The 24,096-nt window shown below is 38.8% G+C and overlaps 1 protein-coding gene and 1 long non-coding RNA gene across 8 annotated transcripts in view; one reads left to right on the top strand and one right to left on the bottom strand.

Annotated features, from left to right (window-relative positions):
- Positions 1-24,096, top strand: part of LOC128931785 (uncharacterized) — a 285,583-nt gene that overhangs the window by 200,343 nt on the left and 61,144 nt on the right. The window lies entirely within an intron of this gene.
- Positions 22,562-24,096, bottom strand: part of ADGRB3 (adhesion G protein-coupled receptor B3) — a 771,381-nt gene continuing 769,846 nt past the window's right edge. For all 7 annotated transcript variants that reach the window (XM_078369486.1, XM_002746712.7, XM_008994633.5 and 4 more), the window contains one exon: positions 22,562-23,364. In XM_078369486.1, coding sequence (XP_078225612.1) covers positions 23,176-23,364 — 189 coding nt within the window. In that variant the 3' untranslated portion in view covers positions 22,562-23,175. The remainder of the gene's footprint in view (positions 23,365-24,096) is intronic.

The following is a 24,096-nucleotide window of genomic DNA, read 5'->3' as shown; positions in this document are numbered from 1 at the left end:
AGATATTCAACACTTTTTTTTAACAGCTACTTCAAATATTTATTAAAAAAAGAATTTGCTTTGAGATTCAAATGGAAATGACATTTTTCATTTTGAAGAGAGTTCATTATTAACTGTGTTGCTCCATTCTTATTTAGAAGCATTATTTTTTTTTTAAATTTATTTTTATTTTTTATTGGATTTTAGGTTTTGGGGTACATGAGCAGATCATGCAAGACAGTTGCGTAGGTACACACATGGCAGTGTGCTTTGCTTTTCTTCTCCCCTTCACCCACATTTGGCTTTTCTCCCCAGGCTATCCCTCCCCACCTCCCCCTCCCACTGGCCCTCCCCTTTTCCCCCCAATAGACCCCAGTGTTTAGTACTCCCCTTTCTGTGTCCATGTGTTCTCATTTTTCATCACCCACCTATGAGTGAGAATATGCGGTGTTTCATTTTCTGTTCTTGTGTCAGTTTGCTGAGGATGATGTTCTCCAGATTCATCCATGTCCCTACAAACGACACAAACTCATCATTTCTGATTGCTGCATAATATTCCATGGTGTATATGTGCCACATTTTTCCAATCTAGTCTATTATCAATGGGCATTTGGGTTGATTCCAGGTCTTTGCTATTGTAAACAGTGCTGCAATGAACATTCGTGTACATGTGTCCTTATAGTAGAACGATTTATAGTCTTTTGGATATATACCCAGTAATGGGATTGCTGAGTCAAATGGAATTTCTATTTCTAAGGCCTTGAGGAATCGCCACACTGTCTTCCACAATGGTTGAACTAATTTACACTCCCACCAACAGTGTAGAAGTGTTCCTTTTTCTCCACATCCTCTCCAGCATCTGTTGTCTCCAGATTTTTTAATGATAGCCATTCTAACTGGCGTGAGATGGTACCTCAATGTGGTTTTGATTTGCATCTCTCTGATGACCAGTGACGATGAGCATTTTTTCATATGATTGTTGGCCTCCTATATGTCTTCTTTCGTAAAGTATCTGTTCATATCCTTTGCCCACTTTTGAATGGGCTTGTTTGTTTTCTTCCTGTAAATCTGTTTGAGTTCTTTGTAAATTCTGGATATCAGCCCTTTGTCAGATGGGTAGACTGCGAAAATTTTTTCCCATTCTGTTGGTTGCCGATCCACTCTAGTGACTGTTTCTTTTGCCGTGCAGAAGCTGTGGAGTTTCATTAGGTCCTATTTGTCTATTTTGGCTTTTGTTGCCAATGCTTTTGGTGTTTTGTTCATGAAGTCCTTGCCTACTCCTATATCCTGGATAGTTTTGCCTAGATTTCCTTCTAGGGTTTTTATGGTGCCAGGTCTTATGTTTAAGTCTTTAATCCATCTGGAGTTAATTTTAGTGTAAGGTGTCAGGAAGGGGGCCAGTTTCTGCTTTCTGCACATGGCTAGCCAGTTTTCCCAACACCATTTGTTAAACATGGAATCCCTTCCCCATTGCTTGTTTTTGTTAGGTTTATCAAAGATTGTATAGTTGTATGTATGTTGTGTTGCCTCTGTTTTGTTCCATTGGTCTATATCTCTGTTTTGGTACCAGTACCATGCTGTTTTGATTACTGTAGCCTTGTAGTATAGTTTGAAATCTGGTAGTGTGATGCCCCCCGCTGTGTTCTTTTTGCTTTGAATTGACTTGGCTATGCAGGCTCTCTTTTGGTTCCATATGAAGTTCATGGTGGTTTTTTCCAGTTCTGTGAAGAAAGTCAATGGTAGCTTGATGGGGATAGCGTTGATTCTGTAAATTACTTTGGGCAATATAGCCATTTTCACGATATTAATTCTTCCTCACCATGAACATGGAATGTTTCTCCATCTGTTTGTGTCCTCTCTGATTTCATTGAGCAGTGGTTTGTAGTTCTCCTTGAAGAGGTCTCTTACGTTCCTTGTGAGTTGTATTCCAAGGTATTTTATTCTTTTTGTAGCAATTGCGAATGGCAGTTCGCTCTTGATTTGGCTTTCTTTAAGTCTGTTATTGGTGTAGACGAATGCTTGTGATTTTTGCACATTGATTTTATATCCTGAGACTTTGCTGAAGTTGCTTATCAGTTTCAGGAGTTTTTGGGCTGAGGCAATGGGGTCTTCTAGGTATACTATCATGTCGTCTGCAAATAGAGACAATTTGGCTTCCACCTTTCCTATTTGAATACCCTTTATTTCTTTATCTTGCCTGATTGCTCTGGCTAGAACTTCCAGTACTATATTGAATAGGAGTGGTGAGAGAGGGCATCCTTGTCTAGTGCCAGATTTCAAAGGGAATGCTTCCAGTTTTTGCCCATTCAGTATGATATTGGCTGTTGGTTTGTCATAAATAGCTTTTATTACTTTGAGATACGTTCCATCAATACCGAGTTTATTGAGGGTTTTTAGCATAAAGGGCTGTTGAATTTTGTCAAATGCCTTCTCTGCGTCGATTGAGATAATCATGTGGTTTTTGTTTTTGGTTCTGTTTATGTGGTGAATTACGTTGATAGACTTGCGTATGTTGAACCAGCCTTGCATCCCTGGGATGAATCCTACTTGATCATGATGAATAAGTTTTTTGATTTGCTGTTGCAATCGGCTTGCCAATATTTTATTGAAGATTTTTGCGTCTGTGTTCATCATGGATATTGGCCTGACGTTTTCTTTTCTCGTTGGGTCTCTGCTGGGTTTTGGTATCAGAATGATGTTGGTCTCATAAAATGATTTGGGAAGGATTCCCTCTTTTTGGATTGTTTGAAATAGTTTTAGAAGGAATGGTACCAGCTCCTCTTTGTGTGTCTGGTAGAATTCGGCTGTGAACCCGTCTGGACCTGGGCTTTTTTTGTGTGGTAGGCTCTTAATTGCTGCCTCAACTTCAGACCTTGTTATTGGTCTATTCATAGTTTCAGCTTCCTCCTGGTTTAGGCTTGGGAGGACACAGGAGTCCAGGAATTTATCCATTTCTTCCAGGTTTTCTAGTTTATGCACATAGAGTTGTTTGTAATATTCTCTGATGATGGTCTGAATTTCTGTGGAATCTGGTTATTTCCCCTTTATCATTTTTTATTGCATCTATTTGGTTGTTCTCTCTTTTCTTTTTAATCAATCTGGCTAGTGGTCTGTCTATTTTGTTGATCTTTTAAAAAAACCAGCTCTTGGATTTATTGATTTTTTGAAGGGTTTTTCGTGTCTCAATCTCCTTCAGTTCAGCTCTGATCTTAGTTATTTCTTGTCTTCTGCTGGGTTTTGAGTTTTTTTGATCTTGCTCCTCTAGCTCTTTCAATTTTGACGATAGGGTGTCAATTTTGGATCTCTCCATTCTCCTCACATGGGCACTTATTGCTATATACTTTCCTCTAGAGACTGCTTTAAATGTGTCCCAGAGGTTCTGGCACGTTGTGTCTTCGTTCTCATTGGTTTCGAAGAACTTCTTTATTTCTGACTTCATTTCATTGTTTACCCAGTCAACATTCAAGAGCCAGTTGTTCAGTTTCCATGAAGCTGTGCGGTTCTGGGTCAGTTTCTGAATTCTGAGTTCTAACTTGATTGCACTATGGTCTGAGAGGCTGTTTGTTATGATTTCAGTTGTTTTGCATTTGTTGAGCAGTGCTTTACTTCCAATTATGTGGTCAATTTTAGAGTAGGTGTGATGTGGTGCTGAGAAGAATGTGTATTCTGTGGATTTGGGGTGGAGAGTTCTGTAAATGTCTATCAGGTTTGCTTGCTCCAGGTCTGAGTTCAAGCCCTGGATATCCTTGTTGATTTTCTGTCTGGTTGATCTGTCTAGTATTGACAGTGGAGTGTTAAAATCTCCCACTATTATTGTGTGGGAGTCTAAGTCCTTTTGTAAGTCGTTAAGAACTTGCCTTATGTATCTGGGTGCTCCTGCACTGGGTCCATATATGTTTAGGATCGTTAGCTCTTCTTGTTGTATTGATCCTTTTACCATTATGTAATGGCCTTCTTTGTCTCTTTTGATCTTTGTTGCTTTAAAGTCTATTTTATCAGAGATGAGAATTGCAACTCCTGCTTTTTTTTGCTTTCCGTTTCCTTGGTAAATCTTCCTCCATCCCTTTATTTTGAGCCTTTGTGTATCCTTGCATGTGAGATGGGTTTCCTGTATACAGCACACTGATGGGTTTTGGATTTTTATCCAATTTGCCAGTCTGTGTCTTTTGATTGGTGCATTTAGTCCATTTACATTTAGGGTTAATATTGTTATGTGTGAATTTGATACTGCCATTTTGATGCTACGTGGCTGTTTTGCCTGTTAGTTGTTGTAGATTCTTCATTATGTTGATGCTCTTTAGCATTCGGTGTGATTTTGGATTGGTTGGTACTGGTTGATCCTTTCTATGTGTAGTGCCTCTTTTAGGAGCTCTTGTAAAGCAGGCCTGGTGGTGACAAAATCTCTGAGTACTTGCTTGTTCGCAAAGGATTTTATTTTTCCTTCACTTCTGAAGCTCAGTTTGGCTGGATATGAAATTCTGGGTTGAAAGTTCTTTTCTTTAAGAATGTTGAATATTGGCCCCCACTCTCTTCTGGCTTGTAGTGTTTCTGCCGAGAGATCTGCTGTGAGTCTGATGGGCTTCCCTTTGTGGGTGACCCGACCTTTCTCTCTGGCTTCCCTTAGTATTCTCTCCTTTATTTCAACCCTGTTGAATCTGACGATTATGTGCCTTGGGGTTGCTCTTCTTGCGGAATATCTTTGTGGTGTTCTCTGTATTTACTGCAATTGAGTGTTGGCCTGTCTTGCTAGGTGGGGGAAATTTTCCTGGATAATGTCCTGAAGAGTATTTTCCAGCTTGGATTCATTCTCTTCGTCCCCTTTTGGTACACCTATCAAACGTAGGTTAGGTCTTTTCACATAGTCCCACATTTCTTGGAGACTTTGTTCTTTCCTTTTTGCGCTTTTTTCTCTAATCTTGGTTTCTCGTTTAATTTCAATGAGTTGGTCTTCGACTTCAGATATTCTTTCTTCTGCTTGGTCGATTCGGCTATTGAAACTTGTGTTTGCTTTGCGAAGTTCTCGTATTGTGTTTTTCAGCTCCTTTAATTCATTCATATTCCTCTCTAAGGTATCCATTCTTGTTATCATTTCCTCGAATCTTTTTTCAAATCTTTTTTCAAGGTTCTTAGTTTCTTTGCATTGATTTAATACATGATCTTTTAGCTCACAAAAGTTTCTCATTATCCATCTTCTGAAGTCTAATTCCGTCATTTCGTCACAGTCATTCTCCGTCCAGCTTTGTTCCCTTGTTTGGGAGGAGTTTTGGTCCTTTCTAGGAGGCGAGGTGTTCTGGTTTCGGGTGTTTTCCTCCTTTTTGCGCTGTTTTTTTCCCCATCTTTGTGGATTTGTCCGCTCGCCGTCTGCGTAGTTGCTGACTTTTCGATTGGGTCTCTGAGTGGACACCCAGAATGTTGATGATGAAGTATTTCTGTTACTTGGTTTTCCTTCTACCAGTCTAGCCCCTTCGCTGTACGACTGCTGAGGTTCGCTCCAGACCCTGCTTGTCTGGGGTGCACCTCTAGCTGCTGTGGCACAGCGTGGGATGCTACCAGTTTCTTTTTCTGCTATCTTTGTCCCAGGATGATGCCTGCCTAATGTCAGTCTTTTGGATATAGAGGGGTCAGGGAGCTGCTTGAGGAGACAGTTTGTACTTTATAGGGGCTTAATTGCTGAGCTGTGAGCTCTGTGGTTCATTCAGAGCTGTTAGGCTGCTATGTTTGATTCTGCTGCAACAGAGCTCATTAAAAAAATCCTTTTTTTTTCTCAAATGCTCTGTGTTGAGGGGTTTGGGCTTTATTTTTGGATGTCCGTTGAGGTCCTGCCCAGCTAGGACGCAGACTAGCCACTCTTTGCCTACCGAGGCTCTGCCCTGCTGTCCTGAGGCTCACCCTGGCTCAGCTGTTCTTCTGTATTCTCCGCCACACCCTGAGGTGGAGTCTCTCTGTTGTAGCGGGTTGCCTTGGCAACGGCAGGCTGCGTCAGCAGTGGGCGTGTATCTCAGTAGGGACGGGTTGCCTCGGCAATCGCTGGCTGCGTCAGCAATGGGCGTGTATCTCAGTTGGGGCGGGTTGCCTCGGTAATCGTGGACGCCCCTCCCCTACAGAGCCTCTTGGGCCATCTGCACGGGGCTTGTTTGAAATCGCGGTTTTGTTCGTCCCACTAGGCCATCCCTAACGCTCTTTCCCTGCAATCCCCTGGGCTGGCCTACTGTCCAAGTCTAGCTCAGTCTCAAGTCCAGCTCTCTCACGTCTCCGGTTGCTGGTTCAACAGGGCACCCGGACAAGCGCGCCCTGTGGGGAGCGCTGGGCAGGGCCAGCCACCGCCACCCCGGCTGCCGGCTTTGCCAGGCGGAGGTTCTGTCTGGCATCCCACGTCTCCTCTTCACTTGGGAATTTCCCCGTTCTGTGGGCAACAAAGATCAGTCTGGAAATGCAGCTCAGACTCACCTCTCTGCGGACACAATGAGAGCTCCAATACTGGGTTGTTCTCACAGCGCCATCTTCTTCAACACTTTTTTTTAAGGTGTGCCCATCTTCCTGCATGCTTGGCTAGAGACTGAAATTGCTTCATGACAGTGGTTATCTACTCCAATGCTCAGTGCTGTTGACAGTGACAGTAGAGGCAAAGTGCCCTACTCTATTTTAATAATTTAAGTAATTTGAATACCTGTCTTCTATGTAATCATAACTTTGGATAAAAACATTCTGTTGTCTGAAAATCTTTCAGAATGCTCCAAAACATTCTAAACTGCAGATAAAGTGGTGTTTTTTTTTTTTTTTTTTTTTTTTTTTTTAACAAAGAAGGAGACATATTGAAACTATTTTAATAAGTTTTATGATGTGGTGAGATAACATTTTAAAAGATCATCATCAGCTTTCATTGTAGGACAGTAAGTTAGTGAAGAGAATTCTCTGCATTCCTTTAGTAGTTCAAGGTCCAAGAAGCCTACCTATGGCTGTATTCTCAAATAAACCTTGGCAAATTTTTTTTTTGTACAAAGTCCTTTTTCTAGGAAATAAGAGATTCTTTTATTTTATTGTCCTTTAGGTTCTGGGGTACATGTGCAGATCATGCAGTATTATTATAGGTACACACATGCCAATGTGGTTTGCTGCCTCCGTCCCCCTCTCACGTACATCTGGCATTTCTCCCCATGTTATCCCTCCCGGCTTCCCCACCCCCCCCACTGTCCCTCCCTTGGCTCCCCTAACAGACCCCACTGTGTGATGCTCCCCTCCCTGCATCCATGTGTTCTCATTGTTCATCACCCACCTATGAGTGAGAACATGCGGTGTTTTGATTTTCTGTTCTACAGAGATTCTTTTATTTCTTTTTGGAATAATCGATCAGTCTCTGAGGTAAACAAAACAGATGTGATTGCTGCAAGGTTTGCAAATGTTCCATTGTGCAAGGGGGACCTGGGGTTAGTTACTACCCTGGAGAAGCTTTTCTAGAATGTTCCTAAAATTGGTATAGTAGACAAGGTGAGGCTCAAGGTCGGGCAAGGTTTGGTGATTGCAGCTATGGCCCTGCTGAGCTCTATAACTGCAGAAAAAGAGAAAGTAAGTTTAAGCAAATAGGAACACTTTTACACTGTTGGTGGGAGTGTCAATTAGTTCAACCATTGTGGTAGACAGTGTGGTGATTCCTCAAGGCCTTAGAAATAGAAATTCCATTTGACCCAGCAATCCCATTACTGGGTATATATCCAAAGGACTATAAATCATTCTACTATAAGGACACATGCACACGAATGTTCATTGCAGCACTGTTTACAACAGCAAAGACCTGGAACCAACCCAAATGCCCATCGATGATAGACTGGTCTGGGAAAATGTGGCACATATGCACCATGGAATATTATGCAACAATCAAAAGTGATGAGTTCGTGTCCTTTGTAGGGACATGGATGAATCTGGAGAACATCATTCTCAGCAAACTGACACAAGAACAGAAAATGAAATACCACATATTCTCACTCATAGGCGGGTGAGGAAAAATGAAAACACATGGACACAGGGAAGGGGGTACTACACACTGGGGTCTATTGGGGGGAATAGGGGAGTGACAGCGTGGGGGGGGCTGAGGAGGGATAGCCTTGGGGGAAATGCCAAATGTGGGTGAAGGGGAGGAAGGCAGCAAAACACACTGCCATGTGTGTACCTATGCAACTATCTTGCATATTCTGCACACGTACCCCAAAACCTAAAATGCAATAAAAAAAAAAAGCAAGGCTCGACTCACCAGTAGCTGACTTGGGGCAATAAATAAATAAATCTATATGGAACACTCACCCTTTACGTTAGAAAATTGACTGGAGAAGCTGATTCAGCTTGGAGTCAAAGAGTGAAAAATGCTTTTATGGATAAGGTTGAGTGGATGGCCACACCTCACCAGAGTTTGTGCTCCTTGTTACCAACCAATAATAGCAATATGTGCCTTCCTTTCTCTTCAAATTCTTCCTCATTGACATCTCAAATTGCCCTTTAGTTTTTCTGATTATATCAGTAAATGACTCTGCTAGCTGATAATGGATTTTTTAATAAGTTAGTTCTTAATTGCTTTTGTGCTAGTCAGAAAAGGAAAAGAATTCTTTGTCCTCAGAAAAAGGGATAAATCATTGCAGCAAGTGGGTATTTATTCTGCATCAGGTCAATCTTATCTTATATTTCAGTATTCTCTTTCTCTCCCCGGAAAAAGAAAGCACTTCATATGACATCTATCAGATGATGTACCAGCTTATGTTACCAAGACAGTGAACTCCATGCTGTTTCCTATGGCATGGTGGTGTGTGATAATTATTATACAGTGCTAAGAACTCTTTTTTTTTCAATTAGGTTTGGATGCATATGTGATTTCACTTTCATTAAAAATTTATGATAAGAAAAAAAACGCTGTAAATTTTCAAAGGCCTTGCAAAATAGCAGAATAAGGCATACATCATGACCTTCTCTCTTCAGGACAGGACATGGAGCACTTTTATATCACTTACAAACCAGGGCTGATAATGAATGGCATGGCGTTCCATGGAGAGAATTTAGATTCCAGAAACTCCTGCCTTGGAAATACAGAATCATGTGGTCTCATCACTGGAAGACATTTCTTCAATACTATCTTTATGTATTTTGCTAATGTAAGCAATTATAATGTATATACATTTTGGAGGTCAAAATCCTTCATTAGAGTTGTAGACTCTTTAATTTAGTGTAGACCTCTACAGATCATCAGATTCAACACATTGGCCTTCAGATAGTAAAGATATTAATACCACTTTGCTGGCCCACTTCCTACACAACTAAAAAATAATTGTGTTCATAAAGAAATGTCCCCTCTTCTTTTCTCCATTCTTATTTCTTTTCTCTGCCATATATTTTTTTTGTCTGACAGATTTTCCTTTCTGTAAGCCTAAGTAATCAGAACAATTGTTTCTCTGGACAACTGGGAATAGTTTTTGTAACAAGTCAGGAGTTGAGTCTGAATGAACTCATAAGTGTAAAAGTCCTGTTCTAATCTTATTGGTTCTTGGGCACAATATGAAAATGGAACTCGAGCCTATGGAAAACCAGCGTTACTTTCTCTAGATACTCACAATATTTCTATGATATTATAATATGTTTCCTTTATGATTTTATACCATCTGCTAGAAAACCAATTTGCCCTAAACACATAGGTAAAAAATCTTGATTGGAAAAGAAATTAAGCTTTATTCATTGTTCATAGCAGTAACTGGCACACAGCTGGAAAACTTTGGGAAACCAGCCTTTCAAAGTACCTTGTAGCTGAATACCTCTGTCAGTAGCTTGTTGCATCTCCATCATCTGTCTGCTTTTCTTCCCCTTTCAATATCCATCATGACTCGCCATTCACTATACTTACAATGCCTCTCAGTTTTGCTTTTTGCATAATGTTTTCACCAAAGACTAGAGATGCTTTGCAATCCCTCTGAATCTTAAACGCTCACATTTTTCTTGTCCCCAAATTGCTTTCTATATATGCCTTTTGCATTTCTCTCAATTTAGCTGTCAATTCTTTCTCATTTTCCCTCTCTCCATTTGTCCTGTTTGTCTTTCTCTCTCCTCCTCCTCATCCACCAGCCTTTAAAAATAATGATCATACTTTTATTCCATATGTTGCTAAAAGAGATAAACACTGATCACTAAGCAGAGTAGAAAACTGGTTTTAATTCTCTAATTTATATTTTGGAATCATTCTTTCCCACTTATGCCCTTTTACACAGTTTTTCAATGCAGAAAAACTTATAATCTGTTAATTTAAACTTTGAAAAACAAAAGCTTATGCAAGCATAACTTGAAACTTAGGAGGCATTGTTACTTTTATTTGCATAGGTGGTATAAGCAAGAGATGGATCATTCAGCCTCCTTCACCCTCAACACATCAAATATTTTTAGGCATCCAGTACTTGACCAGAGAGCTTATGAACATATATACTTTTACAGGAATTCTTTATACAGCTAGGCAGGTGCCCATGAAGGCCTACTATCTTTTCTTTTTTTTTTTTAAACCTATGAGTAGGTGTGATGTGGTACTGACAAGAATGTATATTTTGTGTATTTAAAGTGGAGAGCTCTATAAATGTTTATTAAGTTTACTTGTTCCAGATCTGAGTTCAAGTCCTGGATATCCTTATTAATTTTCTGTCTCATTCATCTATCTAATATTGATGTTGAAGTCTCCCACTATTATTGTGTGGGAGTCTAGGGACTCTAAGTCTCTTTATAGGTCTTATGTGTCTGGGTGTTAGGATCGTTAGCTCTTATTGTTGCATTGATCCTTTTACCACTGTATCTTTGTTGCTTTAAAATCTATTTTATCAGATGCAAGAATTGCAACTCCTGCTTTTTATTTATTTATTTATTTATTTTTGCTCTCCATTTGGTTGGTAAATGTTTCTCCATCCCTTTGTTTTGAGTCTTTGTGTATCCTTGCATGTGAAATGGGTCTGGATGTAGCATACTGTTGGGTTTTGGCTGTATCTTTTGATTGTGGGATTTAGTTGATTTAAATTTAGGATTACTGCCATTTGATGTTAACTGGCTGTTTTGTCCATTCGTTGATGTAAATTCTTCTTTATGTTGATGCTCTTTACTTTTTGGTATGTTTTTAGAAAGGCTAATACTGGTTGTTTCTTTCTATGTGTAATGCTTCTTTCAGAAGCTCTTGTAAAGCAGGCCTGGTGGTAATATAATCTCTGAGTACTTGCTTGTTCATAAAAGATTTTATTTTTCCTTCAGTTGTGAAGCTTAGTTTGGCTGGATATGAAATTCTGGGCTGAAAGTTCTGTTCTTTAAGGATGTTGAATATTGGCACCCACTCTCTTCTGGCTTGTAGGGTTTCTGCTGAGAGATCTGCTGTAAGTCTGATAGGCTTCCCTTTGTGGGTAACCTGACCTTTCTCTCTGGCTGCGCTTAGTATTTTCTCCTTCATTTCAACCCTGGTGAATCTAACGATTATGTGCTTTGGGGTTGCTCATCTTGAGGAATATCTTTGTGGTGGTCTCTGTATTACCTGGGGTTAAATATTGTCCTGCTCTGCTAGGTTGGAAAAGTTTTCCTGAGAAATATCCTGAAGAGTATTTTCCAGCTTGGATTCATTCTCTTTGTCGTATTCAGGTACACCTATCAAATGTAAATTTGGTCTTTTCACATAGTCCCATATTTCTTGGAGACTTTGCTCATTCCTTTTTATCCTTTTTTCTCTATTCTTGTCTTCTCATTTTATTTCATTAAGTTGGTCTTTGACCTCTGATATCCTCTCTTCTGCTTGATCAATTTGGCTATTAAAACTTGTGAATAGTTTGCTAAGTTCTCGTGTTTTTCAACTCCGTTAACTCATTTATATTCCTCTCTATATTGTCTATTCTTGTTAGCATTTCATTAAACCTTTTTTTCAAAGTTCTTAGTGTCTTTACATTGGGTTAGAACAAGTTCTTTTAACTCCCAGAAGTTTCTTATCATCTACCTTCTGAAGCCTACTTCTGTTAATGGAACACAGTCCTTCTCCATCAGGCCTTGTTCCATTGCTTATGAGGAACTGTAATCCCCTGTAGAGGGAGAGGCGTTCTGATTTTGGGTATTCTCAGCCTTTTTAGGCTAGTTTCTTCTCTTCATTATAAATTTATCCATCTGTCATCTTTACAATTACCGCCTTTCTAATTAGGTTTCTGAGTGGACGTCCAATTTATTGATTCCCAGCCCCGGAATCTGAGCAACCCGCTGCAACGGCCAAAACAGCGGCATTAAGACTGACGGTGCTCTTTTGCCCAGGAATCTTCAGTCTGGCATCCTTCTTGAGTTCGTAATAGGTGACTCTGCCTTCCCAGAGCTCCAAACGTTGGTCAGAAGGGGAACCAGTCCCGTTTACTCTGCACCAAGAGCTGCCACGCCGAGGCACTGGTAAAACCACTGCGCCGGCCACGAGTCACGCTGGCAACCCATGGGGCTCCTCCACTGGGAATCTTCTGGTCCATGAGTGACAAAAATTTATCTGAAAGTGTGGTGTCCTCTCCTTCTCTGCGCTTTCACTGGGAGCTACAATCCTGAGCTGTTAGCGATCAGCCATCTTGGATCTGAGAATCTTTTCTCGGTTACATAAAGAATGTAAGATAATTTTCTCTAAAAATGAAACAATATGCAGATTTTTTTAGTGTCAAATGATAATTTCTAAAAAATCTACCATGTTAGGATTACAACTCTGGAAGTTAATTATACTCATTATAATAGGGAAGGTCTCTGCACAGCTGTGGTGGAGTGAAGCATTTGAAATTGTGGACAAGGGCTAGCATCTGTCTATACAAACACATGGTCATCATAATGTTGATGTCAACAGAAAGATGAGCAAACTCAGCTCTGTGATATCCTGGAAAACATGCTGGGTTGACACTTAGGCAGAAGGGCTGTTCTTGGGTTCCTGAGAAGTCTGTATAGTGTGGTTTTGAACAATTTCTTGGCTACTCAACAATAATAGCAACAACACTTATTTCATAGAATTACTTTAAAAAAATTTTTACAAAATAATCTCTAGGATCTGATGCTTTTGAATATCCTCATAAAAAGATAAAAAATAAAAGGCCACACTCTACTTAAATTCAAGCATTCTTAAGAACCTAATATATATTTTTTCAATCAGATAAATGATCTGCTGCTCAATTAAAATAAACTGTGCCGATTACGAATGTCTGGGACCTGTTCTGGAGGCCACAGAATGGATTTCTATGAAGTACTCTCTGATTCACTGCCAAACTTGGCAGGGATAGAGGTTTGTTTTGACCTTCTTCTCCATGCCTTTTCTCTGTGGGAAGAGAAAAGTGCTGGGCTCACACTGAGGCTGGTGCTCCATCATGAGCACTACACCATCTGAGTCAACCAGCCTCAGTACAGTTTCATATGCACCCTCATGTTTTTCTCTTCTACAGAGCTTAGGAAACAGGCTTCCTGGCAAATGAGTACATGGGTTAGTAAAATTGGGAGACATGATCGTGATTGGAGAAACTCAGTTCAAAGCATGTTTAGTGTCATGTTTTATACTTGCACCTCTCCGTGAAGAAAAGTAGGTCCAGTTATCACCTGTCTGAGGAATGATCAAGAGTGAGATTGTACAAATAAACTGCTTTATCCCAAGTTTCCAATCAGATGGGTCATCTAATATGATTGATCTGCCTAGAGGATGGATATAAAGAACTCTGGAAGTAAAAAGGAAATGGATAATTGCCTAAAAGCTGGCCACACTCCAAGATTCTGAAACAAATGGGAAGAAAAGTTTCTAGCCGAACTGCCTTGTTGTGGAGGCTATTCACTGAAAGTGGCTTGTGGGAGCATCTCTTTTTAGGAAAGGGTGGCAGCTGAATCCATCTCTGGAGGTGATGAAATGGTTGATGACCCTAAGAGAGGAGGAGGCCCTGTCATGAATTTGCTCCATTCTTCTTTTGGCTTTTCTGATACTCAAGTCACTGAGAAAAGCTGGACAACAAGGGAAGAGCCCCGTCAGATAATTCCCATGCTCAATGTCCCTCTGCTCTCATGCAGAGGAAGATTGGCAAGGAGTAACCACATGAAATCCCTCCCAGACTCAGGCACAGGAACCACCTTCCATAGACTTTGCTGTTCTTATTAAAGGCATCAGGTGGTCGGAGTTTGTAGAGAAATATATGTAAAACCATTGAAATTAGTCTGATTATATAACTCAAATGACAATTAAATGTTATAAATCAATATAAGATACAAAACTTTACCTGTAAATACATCTGACAAATTTGACATTTGTATCCTCAGAATTATTAAATCTGCTTAGGGCTAATGTTGAAAATGTTCATTAGAATAACATTTATTTTTAAGAATAAAAAAATTTCAAAGCATGCTACTCCTTTTAAAATTGGAACTACTCACTTGTTGTGAGACATTTCATCCAAAACACATAGTGGTTTTCTACAATGACAAAAAGTCAAGTCTGGGCTTCTCAGGACAGTATTTGAAAAGAATGCTAGTGAACTCTGGGAACATAGCTAGTTTTTCTTTGGTTGTTACTATGCTGTTTTTCACTTTGATGGAAATTCTGTGAGGGAAAACAAAAAACCCAAGAAAACTATCAGCAGCTTTTATTCACCTTTATGATTCCCCAGCTTATATGCTTATACAAAACCTATGTCTTAATCTTACCTTGAGTGTCCAGTTTGTGGTAATGATCCCTCCAAGGGACCAATTCCAGGTAATTCACAGTGAGACAAAACCAAGCTGTGTTTTAGGTTCTCTTCCCATTAATAACTTACTACTACTTCTTGATAAACTGGATATATTAACTTCCTGTCTACAAATCACGGAAAAATATAAGTAATCTCCTGTAGCATGCTTCCTCTTATATTTCATGATCTTATGATCATGAAATAATGGGGCCATATGAGATATCTTGTCCTCTGATACAATCATTACCTGCACACGTGATTTTTAGTTCACAATTTCAAAGCTCTAATTGTAATTTTGAGTGAATATCTAATTGGCTAATACATACTGGTCACTTGGATTATATTTTGTAGCCAGTTTATCCTATATAGGTCACTGGAAAATTCCATCACTTAAAAGCTGGATGTTTCATGAATATTTAATTTGGAAAGAATATTTTTGTGGACACATTATGCTTAGTAAACTGATTATATTATTCTCTGAGAAAAAGTTATTATTTCCATGTTCTATGATGTGCAACTTTGGGATCTCAAGCTCCCATATGTTGACCTAAACCCAAACTTGTGTTCTGAGGAAGTGCGTGGCATTTCTTCAGCATTCTTCTCTATGGAGAGGGAAAGGCCTTCTGGATACCATGTTTCTATGCAAGATTCTCCAGGCAATGAAGCCTGCAGATCTAATCTTAATTCATCCCAAATACCTGCCAGACCAGTGAGGTTAACCTTAAACTTTCTGCTGACTAAAAATTATTCACTTATCAGCAGAATAGTTGCAAACTTAGACTAACTATAAAACTAAGATGTGAGGATAAATTCTGACTCTGGCATTTACTACTTTGTGTGACACTGGAGAAGTTATGTATCTCAGTTTATTTGTAAAATGAAAATTATGATAGAATATGTCTTATAGATTTCTTATGAGGATTAAGTAAACATTTATAAAGAAAGTATTTATAAGCACTCAGAAAGCTTAAAATTGTTAGCTAAACCTCTGTTTTGAGAAATCATATTCTTGGATGAGTTCTTGAAGTAGAATACATATTCTACTTTTTAAAAATTCATCTAGACCATGCGAGAGCCTTAAACATGGAGCACATTGTTTTGACCCTTTGAAAAACCATTTCTGTTGATAGTACTTGGATGTAAAGCCTTTAATAGTATTAGCCAGGGTTCTCCAAAGAAACAAGACCAATAGGATAAGTGCATACCTACAGAAAGAGATGTATCTTTAAGAATTGGCTCATGTGATTGTGGGGGCTGGTAAGTCCCAAATCTGCAGGGTAAGCCAGCACCTGGAGGCTCTAGAAAGGGTGGTTTTGTAGCTGTAGTTGGAAGGCAGTCAGGAAGCAGAATTCACTTTTCCTCAGGGGACCTCGTTATTTTTCTCCTAAGACCTTCAATGGATTTGATGACATCCAACCACATTACTGAGGGGAAATCAGCTTTACTCAATGTCTACTGATTTAATTGTTACATTCATAGTGACATCTAGAATGTTATTTGACTGAATATCTGGCTACTTTGGCCTTGTGAGGTTGACACATAAATTAACTACCACATTACCCTTAAAGAAGGTTGACACATAAATTAACTACCACATTACCCTTAAAGAAGGAACATAAGAAGCGTCTCTATAAAACTGAGAATGTAGAAGAATGTTACGGATAAATAATTTACCATGGAATGAGGCATGAAGGTTTATCAGAAGCACTTCTTGGTTTTCTGTTCTTACAGAGGAAATGTTGGCTTTTATTTTAGAGACACTATAAACTACACAACTAAATATAGTTTCTGTATTTTCATTGGTTGCTTGGAAGCTCAGGGTCACCACTTGGCAAAACTCCAGGGAAGAGTCTAAGACCTTGAGGCATACATTTTAGGTACCACATTAACCTCTGTGTCACCTTGATTGTGCTTCCTGTTATTTTCTAGCAGCTACCTATATCAATGCCCTCTCCAAGAACTCCTATAGTACACCCTTATTTCTTTTCTGAATAAATCCATCAAATTATCATACTTTGATTTGTCAGTCTGTATGACCTCAAACATCCTGAGTCCCTTAAAAATGGGGACCATGTCTTATTCAATATCATATCACCTGCTTCTAACACAGTATCTAGACTGCAGCTAATTCTGAATATATATTTGTTGGATATATTTAAGAAGTACATATCTTTATAAACCACCTCAAGTCCACTTTAGAATAAAGCACAACATAACTGCTACATAAAATTATATTCCAGTCTATGTATAAAATTCTTTATGAATCTTAGAAGTGCAATTCTAGTCTTGAGAGAGGGTAAAAAGATAATGTCAGTTTAGAAATTAATCTGAAAAACAGATATACACTTCTAGTTAGCAAAACAAAAGAATAGAAATTGAAATGCTAACCTTTGATTCTAATTATTGAATTACTCTCTTTGGTTGAAAATCCCTTGTTAAAAGCAAGCTGGTCCTTCTTCCTGGGGGTTAGTGGATAGTGGGGAGGCAGATGTACTCAGCAAACCCTGAAGAGGCTTTCTAGACTCCTACATTTGTGGTTGCTAAGAGAAGAATCATTTTCACAATAAATCATTTGTTTTTATGTAAGGGTAAGAATTGCCAGATGTTTCTGGTGGTTTTTTGTTGTTTGTTTTGAGACAGAGTCTTGCTCTGTCACCCAGGCTGGAGTGCAGTGGCATGATCTTGGCTCACTGCAACCTCTGCCTCCCGGGTTCAAGTGATTCTTCTGCCTCAGCCTCCCAAGTAGCTGGGACTATAGGAGTGCACCACCACACCTGGCTAATTTTTACTAGAGATGGGATTTAACCATACTGGCCAGGCTGGTTTCGAACTCCTGACCTCATGATCTGCTTACCTCAGCCTCCCAAAGTGCTGGGATTACAGGTGTGAGCCACCGCACCCAGTCCTCTGGCTGGACGTTTTAAGACAGGTGACTGTCTTCTAGTTGATTGAGCCCATGGATGGGTTTAATAAATTTAGCTCATTCTGAGGTGCCAATCTATTAGTTTGCTTGTGACCGAGAATACCTGAAAATTCTCCTCAACTTGACTAAACTTTCAACAGTCTTATTCTTGACCTCCCTCTTCTTAGAGCTGTTCATTTAGAAAACTTGCAAACCTTTATTCGCCTTGAGATGTAATTAAAAAAACAAACAAAACTCCTTGCCACTTTTATAGTCCAAGAAAGTCTTTCTCAAGGATTTTGGGCCCATCTCTTTACTGAAATCTTCCTGGAAGTGCGTCCCTATCTCCTAGTTTCTGTGAGAGTGCAAGTGCCTAACTTCTGCAGGCAACTTGCTTCAAAAGTAAAACTACCTCTCGTCACAAAGATACCGGAAAATTTGTTTGTTTCGGGTTAGGGCAATGAATAAACACAAGTGGGCTATAATCTTCCACTCTCTTCCCAGCTCTTAAAACCTCTCCATCTCTGAGAATTCACACTGAGTTCTGGCTTCTATCCCCTACCGAATTTGGCTTGAATAAAGTCTTCTTTGTATGTGTTAACTCTTTCCAGTGCATTTTTTTTTTTTGACAGAGTCTTGCTCTATGGTCCAGGCTAGAATGCAGTGACACTATCTAACCACTGACTGCAACCTCCACATCCTGGGCTCAAGTGATCCTCCCAGCTCAGCCTCCTGAGTAGCTGAGACTACAGATGTGCACTACCACGCTCAGCTGATTTAGCAGACATGGGGTTTCTCCATGTTAGCCAGGCTGGTCTTGAACTCCTGGGCTCAAGCAATCCACCTGCCTAGGCCTCCAAAATTTGGGGATTACAGGCATGAACCAATGTGCCTAGCCAAGTCCAGTGCAATTTTTGCTTTGACCCTCAGTGCCAGGTTTATGGACTCGTGTTAATGACAGATTTACAAACCAGAGTGCCAGGTTTTATAAGCAGGAGTCCAACCCAAGAGATGATTGGCAAGCTCAGCATTAAACTTAGTGTTCTCACCTAGCTTATAATATTTACACTTTTACTTTGGAGTTATTTCTGCTTAAAAAGCCACTATTATTTTTCTACTATGAGAAAATCCTCTCTTGTAATCACCATTGGCTGAACATCACTAAAAATTTTTGAGAAATTCTTCTTATTCCAGTGGGCTTAGTTTTCTCACCTGTGATAATGAGCATTACTTGTGTTCTTGAAAAGCAGCAAGGATCAAAAACTCCCCACTCTTTTGTGTTTCCAGAAATGACTTACTACAAAAAACCATTCTCCCCCATATTACTTTATAGGTGAAACCCTTGTTTACAGACACTATAACAAAGCGAGGCACAAACCCTCCAAAGTCCTATATTTTATCTCGGAAATTACTCGCTGAATTGTTTGTCCCCACTAACCATTCTGAAAATAATATTTGATAACCAAACCAGATTCAGACTTCTTGCTTTCACCAGAACTCTGAACTTAGGGCCACCCTTGAGTTTAAACAAGTGTTGGGAGCTTAACCAAGCACTGGAAAGTAGAGCTATCACCCCTCACCATACCTCTCAGAACTGGCTGACCACAAATAAGACGTTTCCTGCTCAAATACCTGATCCCCACACCTACTCATTCCACATTCTCATACCCAGCTTTTTCTTGTCTTGTTTACCTCCATATTAAAAAAAAAAGCCTCTGCCTGACCTCTAAGATTCTTGTAGATCTTGCAGTTGGAATGCATTCCCTATTGCAATACCCCCCTTCTATTGCAGCAGTCTTTTCAAATACAATTTCCATTTCCCTAAGTTTGGATTAAAAAAAACCCTGAAAATCATCACTATTTTAATTGATCGCCAAGCTTTCTCTCTTCTCTACATTCTATGGTTCTTGGTTCTGACATCTCTTTTCTGCTGTTCTACCCCAGTTACAAATTTAACTACAGAAGCATCTCAGGGGCAGGATGATTTTGTCACCATGGAAAATTGTGTAAATTAACATGCTAGAGACATGGATAACCCTGAAAAACTAAAGATGAGGATGGTTCAAAATTTACTAAGCTCAACTTTCTGAACCAATGGTTTTTTGACCACAACTTAAAAAAAATTGGCTGTGAGTTTTTACACAGAGCCTGAAGACAATTTGAAAATTCAAGTGGCGTGAAATGTATATTGGATTAGCTATGCTTTTTGGCTACAGTCGGCTACTAACCTTATCACCACCATGAAAGATAATGCATATTTTCAATTTTATACCTCTATTCTTTGCCTGAGAATGTCTCCATAGAACTTGTTATTGTTTATTTGGGGACTTCAATAATTTAAGATGAACAAAATAGAAATACCATGGTGTCATGAAAATAGCTCTAAGGTAAGAGTTGGGAAACCTGGGCTCTAATATTGGGGTGCAGTTTATTTATGGTGATCTTCAGTGGATGTTTAAACTTTTCTGAGCCTCCATTTCTTTATCATAATTAATCTTCCTCCATATCTTAATCTTAAAGACAAAAAGAAAGAATATATAGTATTAAGGACTTATTCATATTTAAATATCACTCCTTGTTTCACATATGTATCTTATATCTTCAATAGATTGAGAGTTGCCTCAGAGATCTGATGGTATCCTAACTGCTTAACATAGGAATAAACACATAAGAGTTGTTCAACAAAATACTTGTGAGGGTGGGACTTGATGTGTATGACTGTAAGCAATACTAAAATAAATTCCACAAATAATTCAACAAACATTTATTGTGTGAACATTATTGTGCTAGGCCCCCTAAGAAATACAAAATGGATCAGACATGACTCCTGCCCTCTAGGCACTTAGAGTCCACCAGCGAGTAACAGAAATGCATATAAATAACAAGATAGAATATTTGATAAGTCCTAAGTGAGGTACAGAAACAGTGGCATAAGAGTTCTTGGGTGAAATTATTTCTAGCTTGGAGGAAAGTTATGAAAAACTTTATGAAAATGAAATATGAGTTGTCCCTTAAAGCACAAGTAAAATTTAGACACAGGGGAAAGGGAAGAACTTCTAGTTGAAGGGCACAAAGGTGGCCGCTCATCAGTGCTGTGGGCCGTGAAGGAACTGCCCAGGACTGGAATATATATGCCCCCGCTAAGGGGACAGCTGTGACTCAGCTTTGGCAGAATGTGTGCATGTATGTGTGTGTGTGCTGTGTTTTTGTCTGTGCGCACACAGAGAGAGGAGTTCAGGGGACACTTAAAAGGAGTGGAGCAGAAGACATCTTCCTTAAAATTATTATTCCTTGAGACTTACCCACCTGCATTTCTTGTTGTAGATTTTAAAAAACAAAAAACACCACTGCCACAGCACAAAATTCTTCTTAGAGTAACCAAAAAATCCACTAGAACATTTTTAAGTGTGCAATTTCTGGTCAGCTTTCATATATAAATCTAACATGGAGCTACTAGAACTAAAGAAAAAAATCAAAGTGAAAAAAATGGAAGATTTTATGGCAATGAATCTGTAAAAGAAATATTAGTCTAATGTATTGAATTTATATGTTTTTAAACATATGCTTAGTGTGTTTCATTCCTTCAAGATTTTACAGTGTGGAATGGGTGACCGCATACAGGGTCTACATTCACAGTTATAGGTAATGGAGATGAAACTGAGCATTATGGATTTATATATATATATATGTGTGTGTGTGTGTGTGTGTGTGTGAGTGAATGGGTACACATATATATAGAGATATGTACATATATACATATACACATGTGTATGTATATGTGTATATAGGTAGAGAGAGAGAGAGAGAGAGAATGAGTGAGAGGGAGAAATTTACCAAATATTATTCCTATCAAGAAATGGTCTTATAAATTCAATAGGCTATACAATTACATTATAATTAGCATAAAATTTATTTTATTGAAAAATCAGTCCTTAGTTATGTTATACTTTTTTTTGCATAATGATGTTGCTTTTATTTTTAAAATCTGATTAAAAATATACTTTTAACATCTTGACATTGAGAACATTATAAGTATCTGACAGGAGTTCAGCCTGAGCTGTGTGGTTTTTTAAGGCTCTAGCTTAGAGGCGCACTTGAATGTTGAAGCACCATAGTCTCTGCCTCATGGCCTGAGTGCCGGATCCCCAAGGTCGTGAAGAGCAGGAACTGATTCACTTGAATTCTGGGCAGACCACAGAAGACCACACAGCTCAGGTTGAACCACAAACTAATCTGAATAAACATTTTAGGAACTTTGAAGACCCCAGTCTCCTCTCTACTGCCTTTACTTGCCTCAGACTAAAAAACATCTCAAATCACTGAAATGACCAAGAAGCTGCTAAAATCCTTCCTGTGGCATTTCCTTTAATGTATCTGAGGGAACAAGATAAATTACCAGTGTGGCTTTAACACGAGAGGACACTAGGGACTGTTTGTGCATTTGGCTCACCTCAGGCTTCCACTTTCAAACCAGAAACAAATCATTCAACCAAATACATCCACTCCCATTTTCCTTCTGCTACAGACTATACAGATAAAAAATTTTAAGGTCCTGAATAAGTTACTTTTGTATGTGATGAACTGTAGTAGGAGTAGTTTCCTTTGTGGAACATGCAGTAAACTTCATGACTTAAAATTAACATTTTCCCTGTATTATTTTCTGTATAAAAACTTACTGTTTTCTACTAGTTCTCTTTTTGTCACAAGATAGAAAAAAACATAATATTTATGTAAGAGTATGATGGCAGCAGATTTCTGACAAGCCCCATTTACATGGTACATTGTTCGAAGGAATGAGTAGAAAATACAGAAGTACTATACAAACCTATTATTACATTTGAGAAATCATTAGTCTCAAAGGAGTAATAATGGTATGCTATTAAAACTGTGAATACATTTTTAGTATCTGTATTGAAAAAAACCTTTATAAATATGTAAATTTCTGTTCAACAAATCCAAAATAAAATGCACTAAAAAACTGATATGTAGACAAAAGTTTATTTACACCATACAACATTTTAAATATTTTATACACAGCTGCAGCAGAGAAAGCTTCTCAGAGCTTTCCAGAGAAAACTGCAATAATAAAGATGTGAAATATATTATTCATATAAAAGTGAGATTATTACTTTATTGCATTTAAAGCAATGAAGAATGTAGCTCAACAAACATTCATTTAATGACAAAAACTTTGCTTTTATATTATAAAGTAAAAAGTGTAGTAATGGCCAAACAGACTGTTATAAACTTTAAAAACTGCATAAATATATACATTGTGCTTCATGGTGAAGTTTTTTGAAAACTAAACCATATGAAGCGGTTACAACATGAATCGTTGCTTGAGGTTTATCTATAAAGATTACCTTACAAATCCATTCCACAGGTACTTACAACACAGGATGGTCAGAACTGTACACCTGGTCATCTCTCTACTAGCCTGACTAGTGAGAAGTTACCATATGAAAACACCACTGACGTTTGGCACATGAAGGTCCTGACATAAGATAGTCACACTGTCCAGATAGAAATGTCAGGCTTCCCAAGTCTTAAGTGTCAGTGCAATAAATGTTTTGTCTCCAACTCAGTCCATTTTGATTGTTAAACTTCTGTTTGAAAGTCACCCTCTTGCACATCCAGAGGCAAATTCAGACACTTTTCCCACTCTGCTGGCCTCAGTTCCAAAGCATCCTTTGCCTCTGTGTCTAAGACATTGATTGTGGTGTAATGCGGGTATTCACTGGGGTTTTTGAAAGTGTCCCATGGATTCTTGTTTGGTGCTGGGTTTTCCTGTTGAGAATAAAGGGAAGGAGAGTCATTTATGTGATGACCAGGATCACCGCTAGTTGAAGTTTCTGGGAAGAGAGTGTAGTGGTGCCATCTCAGCTCACTGCAATCTCTGCCTCACAGGTTCAAGCAATTCTCCTCCCTTAGCCTCCCAAGTAACTGGGATTACAGGCTAATTTTTGTATTTAGTAGAGACAGGATTTCACCATGTTGGTCTCCATCTTCTGATCTCATGATCGGCCCACCTTGGCCTCCCAAAGTGCTGGGATTACAGGCCTGAGCCACTGTGCTGGCCGCATGTGCGTAATCTTAATACAGTTTCTATCATGCAGAGATGACTTGAAAAAATGGCCGACTGTGGGAAATAGTTTTGATTTTAGTTTTATTTCATTGAACAAACTGATGAATACCTTCTCTAAATTAGAGAAAGTGTAAGTATTCTGACAGAAGTTTTGGTGATATTAACAAATTTGAGAAGGTTTTATGGGGCATATTATTTAATAATAAAAAGTTACTGAAGCTAGCAGTATTTCATTAAAAATATAGATCACTATGGCTAGATTTTCTCAAGCAAATTAACATTTTAGAATATTTGAATGCTTCTATATTCCCTTGTTTTGTGGGGTTTATTTGCTGTGGAATACAGGATTCACTAAAATTAGTAATTATTATATAAAATTTAACTGTTTCTCTAAATGCTTTTTTACTTTTAATTGTATCCCAATAAATTATATC

The sequence above is a fragment of the Callithrix jacchus genome, chromosome 4 (genome assembly GCF_049354715.1).
Source record: "Callithrix jacchus isolate 240 chromosome 4, calJac240_pri, whole genome shotgun sequence".
Taxonomy (NCBI): Eukaryota; Metazoa; Chordata; class Mammalia; order Primates; family Cebidae; genus Callithrix; species Callithrix jacchus.
Note: the sequence above shows the minus strand (reverse complement) of the source record. Positions and strands in the feature narration are given on the sequence as shown.